At 34.1% G+C, this 20,123-nt stretch overlaps 1 protein-coding gene across 3 annotated transcripts in view; it reads left to right on the top strand.

Annotated features, from left to right (window-relative positions):
* Positions 1-1,109: 1,109 nt before the first annotated feature.
* The window catches only part of LOC137234356 (transcriptional activator cubitus interruptus-like), a 639,403-nt gene continuing 620,389 nt past the window's right edge, over positions 1,110-20,123 (top strand). For 2 of the 3 annotated variants that reach the window (XM_067757944.1, XM_067757941.1), the window contains exon 1: positions 1,110-1,932. Coding sequence is in view for 1 of the 3 variants with exons in the window: in XM_067757941.1 (XP_067614042.1) it covers positions 1,895-1,932 (38 nt within the window). In the remaining 2 variants the exon portion in view is untranslated. The remainder of the gene's footprint in view (positions 1,933-20,123) is intronic. The other variant, XM_067757943.1, reaches the window with a different exon arrangement.

Raw genomic sequence — 20,123 nt, 5'->3', positions numbered from 1 at the left:
GAAAACCTAGCTAGTTTTCAATCATACCATATATTTGGGATGATGTTGTTGAAAGTTTAACACAAGCCGGTGAAAATGGGCTCGGGCTCGGCAGGACGTACAAAACTTCGTATGAGAAACCTAGGACTATCCGAATAGTCGTTTCAAAATGCCCCATTTCTTGTTTACTTATCTATTTCTTTAAGAAAGGGGATATGGACAAATTTGGTAACAAAATTCCAATCTCAGAAATTAATTGAAAACGTGGAATATGAGGATTTGTGGTAAAGTGTATTATCTCATTTCTGTTTCGAAAATAAATTTTGAGTTAAGGTATTTTTTACCAAATAGTGACGTTGTCAGGCGAGAATTTAGATATTTCGCTACCACAACGCTAATAAGGGTTACGCAAATTATTTTGAGTTCTATAAATTAAAAACTGTATTATTTATGAACCTCTTACTTTTATCTTTTATCATATTTGTAGTAGAACTAATTTTTAACTTTTTAACAAATGCTTTATTTACATAGATAAATAAATCGCATTTTATAAATCGAAATTCTATAGAGAGCAAAACTACCAATAATTTTTAACTTTTGTTTCAGTGTTTCTGAATTCAGTTTCTGAAAACTTTGGCTCTCTCTAGCCCTTTTTTACTTATTAATCGAACATTCGACTTCGAATATATCTCGAAAAACTAGGAAAATAACTTACCTTCTTATGTTTCATTAGCTTATGAGGTTTTTTCAACTGAAAATGTATTGATTTTTCTTGAATGTACTGACAGGTATACCAAAAACACTAATACATATATTGGTTTTAAAATGTGGTTACTCTGTTTGTAATATATATTCCTATTAACTTGGGTCTTGCTGTAACTCTTTTTGTAATAGCCAATTTTTCCCAAGCTTGCGGCAACATTGGTTGAGTGAAGGTGTGCTTGCCTTCCTTTTGTAAATGGAGTCATATATGTAAATATATGTATATTAGTGCACGAATATGTAAGTTTCCGCTTGTGTTGTCTTTATACTCTTTTGCTATACTATTGCTGTTTCATGTGAACGTCTTTCTTGACTGAAGTCGTGTCTGCTCTAGCTACAGCAAACCAGCATTGTAGATACGAGTTGTCTGCGCTTGCATCCACGATTGACTTCCTGATATTCAGTACGGATATAACGTAAGAACAAAATGCACGCACGCGCTTAATTTATCCTACCTTCTTCAGAACGCACGCGCTTTCATACGCACGGCTTGACATTTCGCCGGTAAACATTTCAACTAAAAATTTCCCAAAAATGAAATTATGAACTATTATTTTCAATAAGTCACGACGTGTCAATATTTGAATATTTTATATGAAAAAGTAGATAAATGAAAATAAAAAAGAAGCTGTTACCTAATTCTATTGCATCTAATATTTTCATCACATGTATATCACCTTAAAATTATTGTTGAATATAAATACAAATGTAATTTCTTTAGATAAGTGAATTTGTGAGATATTTGGATACATAAGACCCGAATTCCAATTCTGTGTAATAAATACAATTAGCCGTCGGTAAAGCTCATGGTTCCTAGTGTCGTGTACAAAGATATCGCAAATCATAGATGTAAAGTAAAATTTATCTTTGTTCAGTGCTTCGAGAATATAGTACAATGTTATGTACATACATATATACGTGTGGGCAAACACGCATCTAATTATAGTTGCACGAGTATATCCGCTAAAAAGTGTGCCTAAGTAACTAAATTTGTTTGCTTGCAAAGATCCTTAACCTATATAATGAAAGTACAGTTATCATTTGAGTCAAATTAAATGTATCCAGTGTTGAATAAACTTTCATTCCTCTGTACAAAAAATAAGTATAATTACGACAACTTCATATTCATACTCACATTAGTAATACAAAGGGAATGGATGCCTATACATTACCACCGTATTTTCCGATAGCGTAAGTAAATTAACATACATTTTCCTATAAAAATATATGTACATCCATAATTATATTAAAAAAAAAAAATAAAAATAAATTTAAGGCGCGATAACCTCCGAAGAGATCTAAGGCCGAGCTTCTCTTCCAATTTGCGTCGTGCTCCTCTTGATTTTTCCTACAAATTGGCCGGACGTGACCTACATGTTTTATGCCGACTCCGAACGGCATCTGCAAGGCATATGAGTTTTCACTGACAGCTTTTCATGGCAGAAATACATTCGGAGCGCTTGCCAAACACTGCCGAGGGGCGGCCCCGCTTGGACAAATTTTTTGAAAAACCTTATTTCTAAAATTTTGATGTTGCTTTGCTCGGGGTGCGAACCCGGGGCATACGGTGTGGCAGGCGGAGCATGCTACCATCACACCACGGCGGCCGCCGTGAGGCGTGATATGTTTATAGTTATACAGATAACCTGAAGCGGGCAGTTTTTTTTGGAAAGAATCCGAAAGTATAGAGTAAATTTTGCTTTCTCTTTTATTTCCATTTAATTACACCATTCAAAAGTAGAGTATACATTTAAACCAATCATTCGAGTAAGGAAATTTCTTTTTAAACTAAATTAAAAATCTCTCAATAAGTTTACTACCTACTCCGTTTTAAAATTGTACACATTCTGTATACATTTTAAAATTTCCTGAACAAAAAGTTTAAGATTTTCAAATTGTTTTAAAATCAATCCCAAAAGCTTAATTTTCCGCTGAACATCTAAGAGCAGTAGCAAAATAAAAGTTTTTTGAAGCATTCCGCGCAACGGCGTACTCAGAGTAAAAACCTATTGCATTAGTCACTTATTTATGTAAGTCAGAAAAATGTACTACACACTACTTACAAACCATTATCAAAAACGTCAAAAGTCTGCTGAAAACTTCAAATTTCAAAGTACTAATTTTGTCACCCAAAATTCGCATTGATTTTTTATAATTTGTTTCCCCGAAGAGTGTTATGATTCTCTTCTATATAAGGGCTCGTATGCATGGTTATATAAAATACAAAAAGTGCTTGAGATTGGTTTGGACCGTTTCAGTTACACAGTTCTTGAAATTTGTTTCTTAAACAATCGTATAGGAAACAAGTAAAGGTGTCTAAGTTCGGGTGTAACCGAACATTATATACTCAGCGTGAGCTTCAATTGTACATTTCATTTCAGATAAATAACTTTTCTACATAACACGTGGCACCGCCCGTTAAAAAAAATATCTCCCCATTTCCTCTTACAATAAAACTTGATAAGTGAAATATCATTGATTCAAAACTATTTTTTTGCTAAGTTATAGCTTATTATTCTAGTCTATGACCCTTTTAAACTTGTTTTATATCTAAGTTGCCGTGGTCTTTAATCGATCCCGTCCATTTTTACTAGAAATATTTTCTGCTATAAGGAAAATACGTGTACACAATTTCATTACGATATGTTAATTTTTCTTCGAGTTATGGCTCTTGAAACATAGAAAATTGCTTAGTCATAAAAGAGGCGGTGTCACGCCCATTTTTTTAAATTTGAAGTTTTTCCTATTTATGGTTATAAATCCACTTGGGAAATGAAATACCATTGATATAAAGCTCTTTTTTGCAAAGATATAGCTTATTTTATTCGTCCTCGACCAATTTAAAAATCTTTTATATAAAAGTGGGCGTGGTCTTTAACCGATCTCGCCCATTTTCCCTAGAAATATTTCCTGCTATAGGGAAAATTTGTGTACCCAATTTTATTATGATCCGTTAATTTTCGTCGAGTTATTGCTCCCGAAACATAGAAAATTGCTTAGTCATAAAAGGGACGGTGCCACGCCCATTTTTTTAAATTTGAAGTTTTTCCTATTTATTGTTATAAATCCACTTGGGAAATGAAATACCATTGATATAAAGCTCTTTTTTTGCAAAGATATAGCTTATTTTATTCGTCCATGACCCTTTTAAAAATCTTTTATATAAAAGTGGGCCGGTCTTTAACCGATCTCGTCCATTTTCCCTAGAAATATTTCCTGCTATAGGGAAAATTTGTGTACCCAATTTTATTACGATCCATCAATTTTTCGTTGAGTTATTGCTCCCGAAACATAGAAAATTGCTTAGTCATAAAAGGGGCGGTGCCACGCCCATTTTTTAAAATTTGAAGTTTTTCATATTTATTGTTATAAATCCACGTGGGAAGTGAAATACCACGACCCTTTTTGAAATATCTTATATAAAAGTGGGCGTGGTCCTTAACTGATTTCGTTAAATTTTCTTTTAATCATTCCTTTTAGTAAAAGCAACCTCTCTGCCGAATTTTGTTACGATAGGTTTAACGATTTTTGATTTATAATTTATAATATTTGTAAAAATTATTTTATCATAACTGGGCGCTGCCACGCCCATTTTGAAAAATTTTTCCCAAGTTTTATCAAGAGTATCAATATCAGTCCACGTGTCAAATTTCAACATTCTAGGTGTATTATTTACTAAATTATCAGGTTTTTGTGTTTTACAAAATTTTATATATATAAAAAGTGGGCGTGGTTATCATCCGATTTCGCTCATTTTCAATAGCAACCTATTCCGGGCGCAGATAAGCTAGTGTACCAAATTTGGTAAAGATATCTTAATATTTACTCAAGTTATCGTGCTAACGCACGGACGGGCGGACGGACATGGTTCAATCAATTTTTTTTCGATACTGATGATTTTGATATATGGAAGTCTATATCTATATCGATTCCTGTATACCTTTACAACCAACCGTTATCCAGTCAAAGTTAATATTCTCTGTGTGCGAAACACGCTGAGTATAAAAATACTGCTATTTTTGTAATCACATGTGTATATATCATAAATTAAAAGTTTAATTAACAAGAACGAATTTTCAAACCGATTATAATAAAGACGTATCTCCGGAGACCGGTTTAAAAAGTGCTCAGTGAAAAATGAGGAAACGTTTTTTCTAGATAAGATGGAAATTTTGCTTCGTTACGGCAGCGGTCGCGATGTGGTGGTAGCGTAATCTGTTTGCCACCCAAAGGTCCTGGATAAAAACAACTCCCGCGAAAAGTAGAATCCAAAATTTAGAAGCAAATTTTTTCTAATAATTATTTTCTAAACGTAAACCATGTCCCATCCCGCCAAATTGTAGAAAAAATTCGGCTTAAATCTCCCGGAGTTAAATCAGCATAGTATTTATTTCTTTTTCATAATTCGCAAAAGGTTTAAATTGGTAAACTTTAAAAAAGATTCGTATATCTCATACATTATAGTTGACCGTTTTCAGTCGTTTACAAAATGTGAAAAGAAAAAAAATATTACAATCTTATCTCTCTGTCCAAAATTGTAAGGGCGAATGCTTGAACCATTTTTCAATAGTCATGTTCACACGTTTTGGTGAAAGACTAATTTATTGCACTATTTACATATGGTTTTCCAGAGTCCTGAACGTACGGTTCGTACGCATTTGAAACTCAGAAATCAAAGGAAACACAATTTCATTACGTTTTATTTTTAATGATTAGATAACATTTTGCTTAACCTATCATTGATGCAAAAGCAAGGTTACGTATATAAGCAATAATAATGCGGTCGCGAACGTACGAAAATTGTAAGTCGGTGTTTGGTGGTGTCACAAGTCTGAAAAAATCTGCAATAATTTGCGATATATGTACGAGTTTTCTACAGAAATTTAATGCATATTAAACAAGTAAGGAAGGCTAAGTTCGGGTGTATCCGAACATTACATACTCAGTTGAAAGCTGCGGAGACAAAAGAAGGGAAAATCACCATTTAGTAAAAAGAACCTAGGGAACCCTGGAATGTGTTTGTATGATATGTGAATCAAATGGAAGGTATTAAAGAGTATTTTAAGAGGGAGTGGGCCATAGTTCTATAGATCGACGCCATTTAGGGATATCGCCATAAAGGTGGACCAGGGCTGACTCTAGAATTTGTTTGTACGATATGGGTATCAAATGAAAGGTGTTAATGAGTATTTTAAAAGAGAGTGGGCTTAAGTTCTATAGGTGGACGCCTTTTCGAGATATCGCCATAAACGTGGACTAGGGGTGACTCTAGAATTTGTTTGTACGATATGGGTATCAAATGAAAGGTGTTAATGAGTATTTTAAAAAGGCGTGGGCCTAAGTTCTATAGGTGGACGCCTTTTCGATATATCGCGATAAAGATGGACCAGGGGTGACTCAAGAATTTGTTTGTACGATATGGGTATCAAACGAAAGGTGTTAATGAGTGTTTTAAAACGGCGTGGGCCTTAGTTCTATAGGTGGACGCCTTTTCGGAATATCGTTATAAAGGTGGACCAGGGTTGACTCTAGAATGCGTTTGTACAATATTGATATCAAATGAAAGATGTTAATGAGTATTTTAAAATGGCGTGGGCCTTAGTTCTATAGGTGGACGCCTTTTCGAGATATCGCCATAAAGGTGGACCAGTGACTCTAGAATTTGTTTGTACGATATGGGTATCAAGTGAAAGGTGTTAATGAGTATTTTAAAAGGGCGTGGGCCTAAGTTCTATAGGTGGACGCCTTTTCGAGATATCGCCATAAAGATGGACCAAGGGTGACTCAAGAATTTATTTGTACGATATGGGTATAAAACGAAAGATGTTAATGAGTATTTTAAAAGGGCGTGGGCCTTAGTTCTATAGGTGGACGCCTTTTCGAGATATCGCCATAAAGGTGGACCAGGGGTGACTCTATAATGTGTTTGTACGATATGGGTATCAAGTTAAAGGTATTAATGAGGGTTTTAAAAGGGAGTGGCCCTTAATTGTATATGTGAAGGCGTTTTCGAGATGTCGGCCAAAATGTGGACCAGGGTGATCCAGAACATAATCTGTCGGGTACCGCTAATTTATTTATATATGTAATACCACGAACAGTTTTCCTTCCAACATTCCAAGGGATTTTGATTTCGCCCTGCAAAACTTTTTCATTTTCTTCTACTTAATATGGTAGGTGTCACACCCATTTTACAAAGTTTTTTTCTAAAGTTATATTTTGCGTTAATAGACCAATACAATCACCATGTTTCATCACTTTTTTCGTATTTGGTATATAATTATGGCATTTTTTCAATATTTCGTACTTTTCGATATCGAAAAAGTGGGCGTGATCATAGTCGGATTTCGGCAATTTTTTACACCAATATAAAGTGAGTTCAGATAAGTACGTGAGCTAAGTTTAGTAAAGATATATCGATTTTTGCTCAAGTTATCGTGTTAACGGCCGAACCGAAGGACAGACGGTCGACTGTGTATAAAAACTGGGTGTGGCTTCAACCGATTTCGCTTTTTTCACAGAAAAAAGTATCGTCCTAGAATCTAAGCCTCAACCAAATTTCACAAGGATTAGTAAATTTTTGTTTGACTTATGGCATTAAAAGTATCCTAGATAAATTAAATGAAAAAGGGCGGAGCCACGCCCATTTTGAAATTTTCCCTTATTTTTGTATTTTGTTGCACCATATCATTACTGGAGTTGAATGTTACCATAATATACTTATATGCTGTAAAGATATTAACTTTTCTTTTAAAATTTGCCTTTAAAAAAAATTTTTTTAAAAAGTGGGCGTGGTCATTCTCCGATTTTGCTAATTTTCATTAAGCATACATATAATAGTAAGAGTAACGTTCCTGCCAAATTTCATCATGATATCCTCAACGACTGCCAAATTACAGCTTGCAAAACTTCTAAATTACCTTCTTTTAAAATTGGGCGGTGCCACGCCCATTGTCCAAAATTTTACTTGTTTTCTATTCTACGTCATAAGCTTAACTCACCTACCAAGTTTCATCGCTTAATCCGTACATGGTAATGAATTATCGCACTTTTTCGATTTTTCGAAATTTTTTATATCGAAAAAGTGGGCGTGGTTATAGTCCGATATCGTTCATTTTAAATAGCGATCTGAGATGAGTGCCCAGAAACCTACATACCAAATTTCATCAAGATACCTAAAAATTTACTCAAGTTATCGTGTTAACGGACGGACGAAGGGACGGACGGACGGACATGGCTCAATCGAATTTTTTTTCGATACTGATGTTTTTGATATATGGAAGTCTATGTCTATCTCGATTCTTTTATACCTTTACAACCAACCGATATCCAATCAAAGTTAATATACTCTGTGAGCTCTGCTCAACTGAGTATAAAAATAAAAATTAAGATTTTATTTAGCTTAGTGGGCTCTGCAGTATATCCTTATACCAATTTCACACAGAGGGTTAATGAATAATAAGTCAATTATTCTCTACATTAAAGCTCTGATTGAACTCAGTCTTCCATTCAAAAAAATACAAGCTCGTAATTATCTCATTATTGAGTGGATAACGGAGTCAAAAAACCAATAGTACAATTTGCTTAATGGGTCGGATTTTATTGTCAATGTAAAAATGACAGTCAAAAATAAATTATTTTCTAAAATTTACGAAAATTGGAAAACACAAAAGAATAATTTAAATTTTCTTTTCGCTGCATTTTTAGCAAGAGATATTATTGATATTTCAAAAAAAAGCACATATTTTATTAAGTGAAACATCTATGAGTAGTTGCGCATGCATTTAATTTTGATTGCCTTAATAGTCAAACAGGAAGGAGCTGCTATCATTTTAACTATTTTTTCCAAACGCGTAATTTTTATTTGGTACAACTGGCAGACGTTCGCTTAATGGAGCAAATAGTGCTGTGTGATTAGAAAAACTTCATTATTTCTTAAACAAAATTGTGATTCGATTAAGTTTCGGTGTGAAATCATTATAAGGCTTTTTAATTATATTTAAAGAAATAAATGTAAGGCGCGATAGCCTCCGACGAGATTTTAGGCTGAGCTTCTCTTCCAATTTGTGTCGTACTCCTTTTAGTTTTTCTTACAAATTGGCGGAACTGGACCTACTTGTTTAATGCCGACTTCGAACGGCATCTGCAAGGCAGATGAATTTTCACTGAAAAGCTTTCCATGGCAGAAATACACTCGGAGTGCTTGCCAAAAACTGTCAAGCGACCCCGCTTAGAAAAATTTTCTTCTATTGTTTCTCAAATTTTGATGTTGCTTTGCCCGGGGCGTGAATCAGGGTCTTCGGTGTGGTAGGCGTGGCACGCTGCCATCACACCACGGCGGCTGCATTATATTTAACTAGTATCGCCTCTCGTCGAAATTCGACCAACTTGTTTTTTTTTCACTCAGTCTATGAATCCAGTTTTGGGGGTAGTGAAATTATGCTTTAATAGTTGAGCAGTGAGTGGAAATATAGCAAACTGGTCTAACTTACTTAAAGTTTTCATTAAAATTTTGAATTTGATCTAAGACGTTATACTTTTTGATTGCATTTTCTTAAATTTTCTACACAATTTTCAAATGTATTTATAACATTTTGGCATGGAGCTCTTTAAACAAAAATATAAAACATATGTAAAATCAAATGAAATTGACAAAGGACTACGGTGAAATGACTTGAAATTGGATTGAAAATTTGCTTTTTCCACACCACCCGGTTCCCAAGTATGCTTATATCACCCATATAAACTATTTGTACATATATATCGCGCATATAGTGTCGTAATTCAAAAAACACCAACTTTTAGTTAAAAACGAAGAAATGTGTAAAGGAATTTAGCCTATCACACCACCCGTTAGGATTCAATTGGCGCTTTACCGAGTTTAATCTAATATATAAAATTCTTGTGTGACGGTGTTAGAGGCATAACTCCTCCGAAACGGCTAAACCGATTCTTATTAAATTTTGTGAGAATATTGGGTAGGTCTGAAGATCGGCCAACGTCTAGCTTTTTTTCGCTAGGTAGCTATGGTCGTGAGATCAAAACGTCGACCTGGGTAGTCCTGGGATGTGTTTGTACAATATGGGTATCAAATAGAAGCTGTTTACGAGTAATTTGATACGGCGTATTTTTCGTACCCTTAGGTGACTAGGATCTCATAATAGAGGCGAAAACGTGGATTCGGGTACCCTAGAATATGTTTTTAGAATATGGATAAAAAATTAAAGTTGTTGATGAGTGCTTTAGTAGAGGGTAATTTTCATACCTCTGGGTGACTAGGGTCTCGAGATATAGGCCAAAACGTGGGCCCGTGTAGCCCTAGACAATGTTTATACAATATGGATATCAAATGAAAGCTGTTGATTAGTGCTTTAGTAGAGGGTAATTTTCATACCCCTAGGGAATAGGATCTCGAGATATAGGCCAAAACGTGGACCCGGCTACCTATAGATTGTGTTTATACAATATGGATAACAAATGAAAGCTGTTGATGGTTGCTATAGTAAATGGTAATTTTCATTACGTGACTAGGATCTCGAGATATAGGCCAAACGTGGTCCCGGGTACCCCTAGAATGTGTTTATACAGTATGGATAACAAATGAAAGTTGTTGATTAGTGCTTTAGTAGAGGGTAATTTTCATACCCCTAGGGAATAGGATCTCGAGATATAGGCCAAAACGTGGACCCGGCTACCTATAGATTGTGTTTATACAATATGGATAACAAATGAAAGCTGTTGATGGTTGCTATAGTAAATGGTAATTTTCATTACGTGACTAGGATCTCGAGATATAGGCCAAACGTGGGCCCGTGTAGCCCTAGACAATGTTTATACAATATGGATATCAAATGAAAGCTGTTGGTGATTGCTTTGGTACAGGATAGTTTGCATACCTATTGGTGACTAGGATCTCGAGATATAGGCCAAAACGTGGATTAGGGTAATACTAGGATGTGTTTTTACATTATGGATATCAAATTGAAGCTGTTTACGAGTAATTTGATACGGCGTATTTTTAGTACCCTTAGGTGACTAAGGTCTCAAAATAGAGGCGAAAACGTGGATTCGCGTACCCCTAGAATGTGCTTATAGAATATGGATAAAAAATGAAAGTTGTTGATGAGTGCTTTAGTAGAGGGTAATTTTCATACCCCTGGGGACTAGGGTCTCCAGATATAGGCTAAGACGTGGACCCGGCTACCTATAGATTGTGTTTATACAATATGGATAACAAATGAAAGCTGTTGATGATTGCTTTAGTAAATGGTAATTTTCATTGCGTGACTAGGATCTCGAGATATAGGCCAAACGTGGGCCCGTGTAGCCCTATGGCTGGATATGGATATCAAATGAAAGCTGTTGGTGAGTGCTTTAGTACAGGATAGTTTCCATACCTATTGGTGACTAGGGTCTCGAGATATAGGCCAAAACGTGGATTAGGGTAACACTAGGATGTGATTTTAAATTACGGATATCAAATTGAAGCTGTTGATGTGTGCTTTAGTACAGACTATTTTTTATACCGCTGTGTGACTAAGGACTTGAGATATAGACCAAAACGTGGACGCGGGTAACCCTTGGATGTGTTTGTAAAATATGGGTATCAAATTGTTACGATAACTGACTTTTGGGGGTAAGGCGGAGGTGGCATGTGGCATGGTTGCAAGCCCCTGCTAGCTCGTCGAATGGGGTGCGGTTTTGCACACCTGCCTTACCCGCAGTTATTTAAACAAACAAAAAAGTGGTTCATGCCTAGAGGAGAATATATTAAACAGAGGGAAAGTAGGAAGTGAAAAAAAAGGAAAGAAGGCTCGTCTAGAGCCTGGGGGAGTCTACCCACCCTCTTCAGCGCAGCTTGCGCGAAGCCTTCGGCACTGTGTTGACTCCGATTACCTTCCAGTACCCCCTTTACCTGACTCAAGTTCGTCTGTCTACGGGTCTTTTACGTCATTGTCCCCCCACTTCCCCTTTTCCTACCGGGAACAACAACTATACCTAAGAGTTGAAAAGTTAGCCCTCCAGTACAGAAATAAATTTAATTTCAACCTTTAAAATTTGACAGCGTTATAAATATTCTTTTATTTAATATAAAATCCGCAAACAAAATAGGTATATGACACCCTAACCACTAAGCTTAAATCTACGTATATAAAAATTATCGCAAACAGAAGGAAAAGAAAATGTTTTGACAATTCTATTTAGTAATAAAATATATTTACTATATAAACAAAAGCTCGAAACCTTCCAACAACTCTTCAACCATAAATTCAAACAAAAGTAAATGAACGATACCGAGGGTTGCTTCTACAGAAAAAAATTTTGTCATATCTTTCCTTTCCAAAAAAATAGCAAAAAATATGTATGTATGTATTTATAAAAAAAAACCCAAAGCGGCGTAAATTAATACAAATACCTGACCAAAGCTAAGGTATTATGTACACAAGTCTAAAGGGATCGATGAGTGCATATGTATAGCATGTATATATATATGTATATAACGAGAATAGTATGATTTTTTTCTCACTCACCTGATCTCAGCACATCAGCATGTAGGCGCCTTCAAGCTGTTATTGGGACCTGTGGGGAGGGAAATTAACATACATATGGCTCTTCCTACTCGCACAAATGCCATACATTCGTTGCCTAAGTAAGGTTCAATGGAATTTTGCAATCAACTCTCCCTCACTCACTCGCGGTAGCGGGCGTCGAGTGGGTCACAAAATTGCGTGGGCAAAAAAAAAAAACTTTGGGAAAGAAAATCAAAAAATATAATTGATATACAAACAAATGTTTGATTACTGCTAAAGATTGAGAGGTGGTTTGAATATGAAAGTGCGTGAACAATTTTTGAACACTGCAAAAAAATATGTTGGCCAAAGAAAGTTACAAAAAAAGGTACCGAGAACTTGTATATTGGAACGATTTTCCGTCATCCCTTGTCAAATTTGGTTTTGAGACAAACCGGTTTCGGCGTTGTACCATCATCAGTGTCGATCTTCGTTCTGATCTGTTGTTGTCGTTTGTCCTGTATTTATAGTTCGTTGGTATATGACCAGGTATTGTCAAATTGATTCTTGGGTATATTCAGTTATGTGTATGTGCTGTGTGTTCATTTTGAACCGAGGGTGGTTTACTAATCGATTTGTGTGACTGACTGGGGTAGGTAAAAATCTGCGATTTTAGTGGTTTGACCTTCTTTGTCGGTTTTTTGTTTTGGTGTGTTAATTGTTTTGTATTTATTTGTTGTTGTGTGTTTGTCTGTTGTACCTGTGTGATTACGTTGTTTCCTGTAAACAAGTTTTAAAGGCTCGAATATTGTATCAGAAATTGTGTTTATCTGTTCGTTTATTATTCTACCGTCGAATGTTTTCTGTTTGTAGATTTCCATGTTTTCGAGTACATTGAGACGTCGGCCCTTTTCTTGTATGTGAAGAACCCTAACTGTTTTATTGATGTTTGCTGGGGAACATTCATTCTCGACCATGTGATTCGCGAAGTTAGACTCGGGTATAATGTTTGGATTCCGTATTTTTTTGTTGTAATCTCCAACTTTGACAATACCTGCTCATATACCTACGAATTATAAATACAGGACAAACGACAACAACAGATCAGAACGAAAATCGACACTGATGATGGCACAACGCCGAAACTACTTTGTCTCAAAACCAAATTTGACAAGGGATGACGGAAAATCGTTCCAATATACATCATTTATCCACCCTGTTTGAAAATCAACGAAACAAGATAAGTCAGTACCGAGAACTTGCTTATCAGAAAACAAAAATGTGTAAGCTGTAACCTAAAAAAATGTGTAAGCCACGTGCATGTAGCAAAAAAAAAAATTTAAGAAAAATACAAAAAAATGTCAAACATGCGTAATATATCAGAAATTAACAAAAAATAAATATAATATCTGGCAGTAAAAAAAAAAAAATTATGAAAAAATAAGAAACGAAGTGTGTTGATTCGGCCCTCCTTGGACTTTGGTGGTGGTGACGTCGCTGGTGTTGCTGTCGGCGTTGCTGATGGTGGCGATGCTGTCGGTGCTGCTCACGATAATTGGCGTTCGCTGCTACTGACATTGGCTGGCTTTCGCTGCTAAGTGTTGGCGCTGGCGTTGGCGTTGGCCCTGCCTTTCGCTCTATCAATAATGTCGCCTGCAGGCCGCGATCATTAGCTCTGGCCTGGAAAAATCTCTTTCTCTCTCTCTCGTTCCCTGCACTCTATGACATTCCACGGCAACCAATTCGCTACTTATGTATTTGGAATATAGGTGTTTAAAAATTTCCAATCACTCCCTTCAAAAATGTATGACAATGCGGGTAAGTACATTCTTAGCCCCTTCCTGCCACAAAATTTATAAAAACAAGACACAACAAAACGAAAAAATTTCTACAGTCTGAATATTATAAGTCTCGTTGCTTCCTTTATTGCTCCCTGTACTTATGTATGTATGCCCAGACTTACCCTATCTTTCCAATACCAATTGGCATATAATGCAGTATGTATGGATTTACATACATATGTGCATGCAATAAAAAACGAAAAAAAACAATTTTTCTTTCTTTTTGCTCTTAATTTCCTTTCATTTTATGTTAAATATGTTTAATTTTATTTTATTTCGGCCAAGCCCTTACTTTACTTTAAATGGATTTCCTTTTACTAAAACCCTATTCTACTTTTATCTTCCATAATTAAAAATTTGGAATAAACTTTAGTTTGAAATGCCCTCCGTATTTGCCATAAACTTTTAATCTTATTTTATTTTAGACAAGTTTCTAATTTAGTTACAGTACATTTTTTTTTTTCATTTAGATTTCATATATTTCAATTTTTGAACACATTTTATCCTCTTTATTAAGTTTAAGTTAGAAGAAATTTTCTCTTTTTTTTTTTTTGTTAAATAGGTTTTATTTGAATTCCATTTGTAAATATTAGTTTTCAAATAATATACTAACCTTATTTGGAATAGATTTTATTTTATTTATCCTTTTGTTATTTTTCCACTTCCAGAATTTGTGCATAAATTATTTAATTGCATTTTTAATTTAATTTTGAATATTTCATTCTCTTTTATTTTTAACTACCAATTCAATTTCGAAATTTTGCTTTAATTTATCTTAATTCTAAGACACAAAAAATTCAATATTTTTACCAAATTCTGATTAATAAATTTATTTATTTTTGACCTGCATTTTAAAGAATTTATTTTATCTTCCATTCATGTTTAATAAAAAAAATTCTAATCTAGATTAGGTTTAAGGTAAAGTAAGATGAGATAAATTTTAATTTATTTCAACTGAGGGAATAATTTAATTTTACCATGGCGAAAAATAATTTTACTAACATTCAACTGTCTGCCAAAAAATTCCTTTGCGCCATCCGAACTGGATATCAAAGTAGACTTTGATCAATTTTACATTAATGACAAAAGCGAAACTTCACTCAACTTAAGAGTACAAAAAAAGGTAAATAAAAATTGGAAAATGTTTGGCATTTAAATTTGAATAAGCTTTAATTTCAAAAGTGAATCTTTTTTCTCGAAAAAGAATTAAATAACTATCAATTTAAATTTTAAGCAAAAGACAAAAAAGATTTTTTTTTCAAGGAATTTAATTAAATAAAGAGTACATTAGTACTTAACAGTGACAGGCTGTCCAACGGAATTTCCCTTTCCTTGTTGGTTGGCTTGTACTTGCTTGGCTGAATACGGGATAGGCCTTAGGGCATGTAGGCCTTCTTCCACTAAGGTTGCGCAACACGCGTAGATACCTGCTTGAGATACATTTTGTCGATAATGGTGTAACGCAAGAACAAGTACGGTAGCCAGTGACATATATGTCTATTATGCGGGTCGATATAAAAATCGCTTATTGCTCTCTATAAATCGTATTCTAGGGATCAAAATAAGAAACTTTGCCGAAGGAACCATACCTCTAAAGCGAATTATGATGTCCCCCCTTTGGGTCTAACTTTTGGGTAAGGGCAATTTCAATTCTACCTGCTGTGTATTGTGGTGGCTTAAAAAAAACAACACAAGCAATTTTACGATCTGCAATTGTGTCACAGTGATACCTTCATTTTTTAAAACGGTTGAATAAAAAACCCACACAACTATGTTTACGACATGCAAATGCATCACAGTGATGCCTTGGTTTTAAAAGGGGGTTGTAAAAACGCTAATTTCTAATAATTTTTTTAAATTTCTTTTCTATTACTAAGTTAAATTCATTTTTTCTTTTACGTATGTTCTGACTAAATAAATTTCTAAAGAGAAAAATAAACTCCAAAAAGAAAAAACATAGGCATTTCAAAGTGCGATTTTTAAAAATTTGCACGTTCGACCCATAGGGGGGGAGGGGGGACATCAGAATTCGTTTTAGAGGTATGGTTCCTTCGGCAAAGTTTCTTATTTTGATCCCTAGAATATGATTTTCACAGAGCAATGGGCGATTTTTTTGCCTCCCCACAAATCGACCCGGCCTAATAGATATATACCATCATATATATATTATATGTATCACTGATCTCTATGATTTTTTGACACAACAATATATGCTATATACGAAAGCAATCGGTGAAATTTGAAGCTAATAACTGTCAAAATGGGGTAGAAATTGCGAAAAGTTTCTTATCTGAACAATATATACTATATATACAACCGATCTCTATGATTTTTTCAGATGACAATATATGCTATATACGTAAGCATTCGGTGAAATTTGAAGCGTCTAGCTGTTAAAATGGGGCTTAAATTGCGAAAATATATATATATATATATACTATATATCTATATATACTATATATACCACCGATCTTTATGATTTTTTCAGACAACTATATATGCTATATACATAAGCATTCGTTGAAATTTGAAGCCTCTAGCTCTTAAAATAGGGCAGTAATTACGAAAAGTTTCTTATCTGAACAATCTCTTGTGGGGGATATATACTATATATACGACCGATCTCATTAATTTTTTCTGGCAACAATATGTGCAATATACGAAATTATATGGTGAAGTTTGAAGCTTCAATCTGTTAAATTGGGTAAGATATTACAAAAATCATCTTTTTCTGAAAAATCGGTTGTATGGAGGATATATGCTATAGTGGTCCGATACGGTCGGTTCCGACAAATGTCTAATCGGACACCCAAATACACCCGCTCACCAAATTTTATCAAGATATCTCAAAAATTGAGGGACTAGCTTGCATACAAACAGACAGACGGACAGACGGACATGGCCAAATCAACTCAACTCTTCATCCTGATTATTTCGGTATACTTAATGGTGGGTCTATCTATTTTCCTTTAAGGACTTACAATTTTGGGTTTCGTGTCTAAATTAATATACCATTTTATTTTCATGAAAGGTTTAAAATAGGTAGGTACTTTGTGTGAGGATATAAAGCTTCACTATGACTACGAATCACGTATTTCAAAAATATATGACGTAAACGTAACTATTTGATGAATTTTGAAGCTTCTAGCCGTAAAAGGGGCAAAAATGAGAGTTTATATGAAGTATATACTATATATACCACCGATCTCTATGATTTTTTCAGACAACAACATATGCTATATACGTAAGCATTCGGTGAAAGTTGAAGCTTCTAGCTGTTAAAATGGGCTAAAATTGCGAAAATATATATATACTATATATATACTATACATACCACCATATATATACTATATATACCACCTATATTTATGTTTTTTTCAGACAACAATGTATGATATATACGTAAGCATTTGGTGAAAGTTGAAGCTTCTAGCTGTTAAAATGGGCTAAAATTGCGAAAATATATATATACTATATATATACTATACATACCACCATATATATACTATATATACCACCTATATTTATGTTTTTTTCAGACAACAATGTATGATATATACGTAAGCATTTGGTGAAATTTGGAAGCTTCTAGCTGTTAAAACGGGGCAGAAATTGCGCAAAGTTTCTTATCTGAACAATCGGTTATATGAGATATATAATATGTATACCACCGATCTCAATGATTTTTTCAGACATCAATATATGCACTTGGTGAAATTTGAAGTTTCTAGCTGTTAAAATGGGGCCGAAATCGCAAAAAAAAATACATATATCTAATATATAAAATTCTTCTGTAACGCTTTTAGAGCAAAGGCAGGCAAATATTTTCCTGGGAGTCGAAGTATGTTCGGCCGTCTCACGTACACAGTTCGTAATTACACGCACACAACACGAGCTTCAATAAGCAGAGCACAAAAAAATTATATTTTATTAAGTTTCATGCAAGCATTAAATGAAGCAGGTTGATACCGCATTGCTTGATCATTTAATCATTAAATTTAAATTTAATGGCACACTGAGCATAAATACAAACTATATTTTATTGATCACGAAGATGGAGTTTGAAAACGATTTTTTGTTTTGTCTAAATATTTTTAATGATGCTGAGTGTCTTGTCTGCAGCCAAGTTTTAAAATGCAAAGACGAATTTCACCTTAAGCGCCATTATAACGCCTTTTAGAGGGATCGCCATAAAGGTGGACCAGGGGTGACTAGAATGCGTTTGTATGATATGGGTATCAAATGAAAGGTGTTAATGATTATTTAAAAGTTAATGGACCTTAGTTCTATAGGTGGACGCCTTTTCGAGATATCGCCATAACGGTGGACCAGGGGTGACTCTAGGATGTGTTTGTACGATATGGTAATCAAAGGTAATAAAGGTATTAATGAGCGTTTTAAAAGGGAGTGGCACTTAGTTGTATATGCGAAGGCGTTTCCGAGATATCGACCAAAATATGGACAAGGGTGACCCAGAACATCATCTGTCGCTGACGTTTATTATCTTATTAGATTCGTTCGCGTGAGCGAAAATTCGTAAAAACTTCAACAAAATGTTACTAACTTTGGAAAAATCCTCTTGGTTCACCGATAAATAGGTGTCCCGGTTATAGTGTTAAACTATATTTTTATTAAAAATTTATTTTATATTCAAAATAAATATTTTCACATTTTAACAATTCCAAAATAACTGATTTGAAAATTTTCCTTTTAAAATAACATTAAAAGTAAAATAACATAAAAATAATTTACAAAATTAAAGTATATTTTACAAAGTAGATAACCCTACATATACTTCCCCAAATTATAGTTAATATAAAACTATATTTTTAAATAAAATTTCATTTTATTATTTAAATAAATGTATTCACTTTAAAAAAATAATGACAAGAAAATTTTCTTTTTGAAAGAATATTAAAAGTAATGTAACACGAAAATAATTTATAAAATTACAGTATATTTAATACAAGTAGATAATCCTACATTTCCTCCCCCTCCAGTTAAAAAAAATAGTTGTTTTTAATGTTAAAAAGAAGATTGACTATTCTGTTGTATATACTATATATATATTGGAAATGTAGTTTTGTGTTAATTGTGTTAAAAGTTAATGTTTTTATTGATGTAAATACCCAATATTTTGATGACTCGATGTATTTGAAGTTTATTTTTATACTCAGTTGAGCAGAGCTCATAGAGTATATTAACTTTGATTGGATAACGGTTGGTTGTACAGGTATAAAGGACTTGAGATAGATATATATTTCCATATATCAAAATCGAAAAAAATTTGATTGAGCCATGTCCGTCCGTCCGTCGGTTAACACGATAACTTGAGTAAATTTTTGGAGGCATCTTGACGAAATTTGGTATGAAGGTTCCTGGGCACTCATCTCAGATCGCTATTTAAAATGAACGATATCGGACTATAACCACGCCCACTTTTTCGATATCGAAAATTTCGAAAAATCGAAAAAGTGCGATAATCATTACCAAAGACGGATAAAGCGATGAAACTTGGTAGGTGGGTTGAACTTATGACGCAGAATAGAAAATAAGTAAAATTTTGGACAATTGGCGTGGCACCACCCACTTTTAAAAGAAGGTAATTTAAAAGTTTTGCAAGTGTAATTTGGCCGTCGTTGAAGATATCATGATGAAATTTGGCAGGAACGTTACTACTATTACTGTATGTATGCTTAATAAAAATTAGCAAAATCGGACAACGACCACGCCCACTTTAAAACAATTTTTTTTTAAGTGAAATTTTTACAAAAAATTTAATATCTTTACAGTATATAAGTAAATTCTGGCAACATTCAACTCCAGAGTAATGATAAGGTGCAAAAAAATACAAACACAAAAGAAAATTTCAAAGTGGGCGTGGCTCCGCCCCTTTTCATTTGATTTGTCTAGGATACATTTAATGCCATAAGTCGAACAAAAATTTACCAATCCTTGTGAAATTTGGTAGGCGCTTAGATTCTAGGACGGTAACTGTTTTCTGTGAACAAGGGCGAAATCGGCTGAAGCC

The sequence above is a fragment of the Eurosta solidaginis genome, chromosome X (assembly GCF_040869045.1).
Source record: "Eurosta solidaginis isolate ZX-2024a chromosome X, ASM4086904v1, whole genome shotgun sequence".
Classification (NCBI taxonomy): Eukaryota; Metazoa; Arthropoda; class Insecta; order Diptera; family Tephritidae; genus Eurosta; species Eurosta solidaginis.
The sequence above is the reverse complement of the archived record's forward strand: the minus strand, read 5'-3'. Positions and strand labels throughout refer to the sequence as shown.